This window comes from Aplysia californica, unplaced genomic scaffold, assembly GCF_000002075.1.
Source record: "Aplysia californica isolate F4 #8 unplaced genomic scaffold, AplCal3.0 scaffold00760, whole genome shotgun sequence".
NCBI classification, from domain to species: Eukaryota; Metazoa; Mollusca; class Gastropoda; order Aplysiida; family Aplysiidae; genus Aplysia; species Aplysia californica.
The window spans coordinates 358,636-360,648 of record NW_004798030.1 but is presented as its reverse complement, the minus strand read 5'-3'; the positions used below and the strand labels follow the sequence as shown (position 1 = coordinate 360,648).

Genomic DNA, 2,013 nt, shown 5'->3' with positions numbered 1-2,013 from the left:
CCCCCTTCCTCCCTCTGCCCCCCTCCCCCATCCCCTGCCACGTCAGCTGTTTATCCTGACAGTGCTGCAGATACTCCTGTCCTTCATCGTGAACACACCGGTCGCAGCCCTGATTATGCTCTACAATAGTAGGGATATTACGTCATCGTTTCTTGTTGTTCTTCCCATAGACTTGTTCTTTAAAAACCCTAGACTGGGCAGTTCCGAACAGAGAGTATTTAGGTTCTGAATCACTGTAGGGAGCTCTATATTTAGTTTGTCTCTTTCAGAAACCAACTGATGGGCAAGGAGGGGAGAGATGTGCACACACTCGATTATAGTTAGCCTGTGTTTTTTGCCCTTCATTTTGGAGTACATTATGCGCACCAGCGATGATAAGTAACGTTTATATTTCGCTTGCGATGCTTATCATTATATACTAGCTGGGCCCCCTTTCGATGAAAGGAATGATCGGTGCTTTAACATTAACTGACAGTCATTGGCCTACTATATTTACACTCTACTGGAATGGAATGAAATATCACTTCCGGCACTTCCGCCAAATAAGGACAGGAACTTTTTGTCTAATATATTTTTCTAAATTCAGGAAATGAATAACTAAAAAAAAACGGGTTCCATCATGGGACTTATCTATCTTTTTGCGAGTACTTGCCAACTTTCAACTCTGTAGCTGTCTTAGTTTATTGAGAAAAGTAACACATGTGTTTCCAAGTTGTCACATTATTTTATATAGAACTAGCTGGGCCCCCTTTCGATGAAAGGAATGATCGGTTCTTTAATATCAACTAAAAAAAGTAATTGGCCTACCATATTTATACTCTACTGGAATGGGGCAATAAATCATGAGAGATGCAAAAAATTAGAAGGTCTAGATCTATACTCTCAAAACAAAATGTGCCTCGCGAAATATCCTTTCCGGGTTTTCTAAAATTACAGACACAAAAGCGTCGGCCTACAAAAGCGATCGGCGAAATAAAGAAATTTAGCTTTTTGCAGCAAAACTGTCTCAAAACTGAAAAAAAAACCAAGGGCGTCATGATCTGGAGAATAATTTAATGAATCTTTTGGCGAAAACCGCATGTCGATCGATGCAGCCATTAAAAAACCTTTTTAAAAGCAACATTCGGCCACCACAAATAGATAATAGAAGCAACGATCAGTGACCATGACAGTGGCTCAGTCTAGTGAAATGAATAATTGAAGTCTATGGTTTTTTCTCTGTTCGTTTCTGTTTCTGGGGTTACTGACGTCATTGTTTCTTGTTGTTCTTCCTCATTTATTTCTATTTCCCAAGTTACTTCGTTCTCTTTTGTGGGTACAATATGTAAGGCAGCGTGGTGGAACCAGGCCCTCGTCAATTTTTGGCCATGTAGAGTTATTGGTATCATCTTAAAGCTTGTTCATTTGTCTTTATTTGGATGAAAATGTTATCCATTTACCTTGAATACAAGTCGAGATATTTGTGAACGAAGGAGGTGGGGGTCACCTGTTTTCAGAGGTAAAATTAGTGAGGAAATGGCCGCCAAAGACTAGTAATTTCCTTAGCATAAGAGTCCGCGGTAACTGAAAATTTACATTCTTTGTGCCTTTAATCCACGTTTTCCAGAAAAATCCACACCAGAATAAGTTCTGTAATGGGCATGAAAGGTGTTGAGCAAAAAAAAAATTTTAAAAGTGATAAAAATTCACAAACCTGCGGAAAATGCAAGTTTCTTCACTTTGATTATTTTGACGAGAGCCTGATTCCACCACGCTGCCTCACATATGTAAACAAAAACTATGGTTCCTAATTTTATTTTTGCTTTTTTATTTTTTTTTAAAGGACGTAGTTTTTAATAAGTTTATAAATGGTGGGTAATATTATAGGAAATGTGATTATTGTTCTAGAGAGGGGCTCTTGATAAACAGGTTTTTTCAAGACAGCATTTACACAAGCATGGCATCTTTATCTTCAAAGATAGCCGGCTCACTGCAACTTATTTACTAAGCTACCCCCACCACCCACCCCCCCCC

At 38.9% G+C, this 2,013-nt stretch overlaps 1 protein-coding gene across 1 annotated transcript in view; it reads left to right on the top strand.

The window, feature by feature from the left end:
• The window catches only part of LOC101852511 (sodium/hydrogen exchanger 10), a gene marked incomplete at its 5' end in the record, with an annotated part of 55,825 nt that overhangs the window by 5,575 nt on the left and 48,237 nt on the right, over nt 1-2,013 (top strand). Inside the window, 1 exon segment of the mRNA XM_013088552.2 lies at nt 47-128. Coding sequence (XP_012944006.1) covers nt 47-128 — 82 coding nt within the window.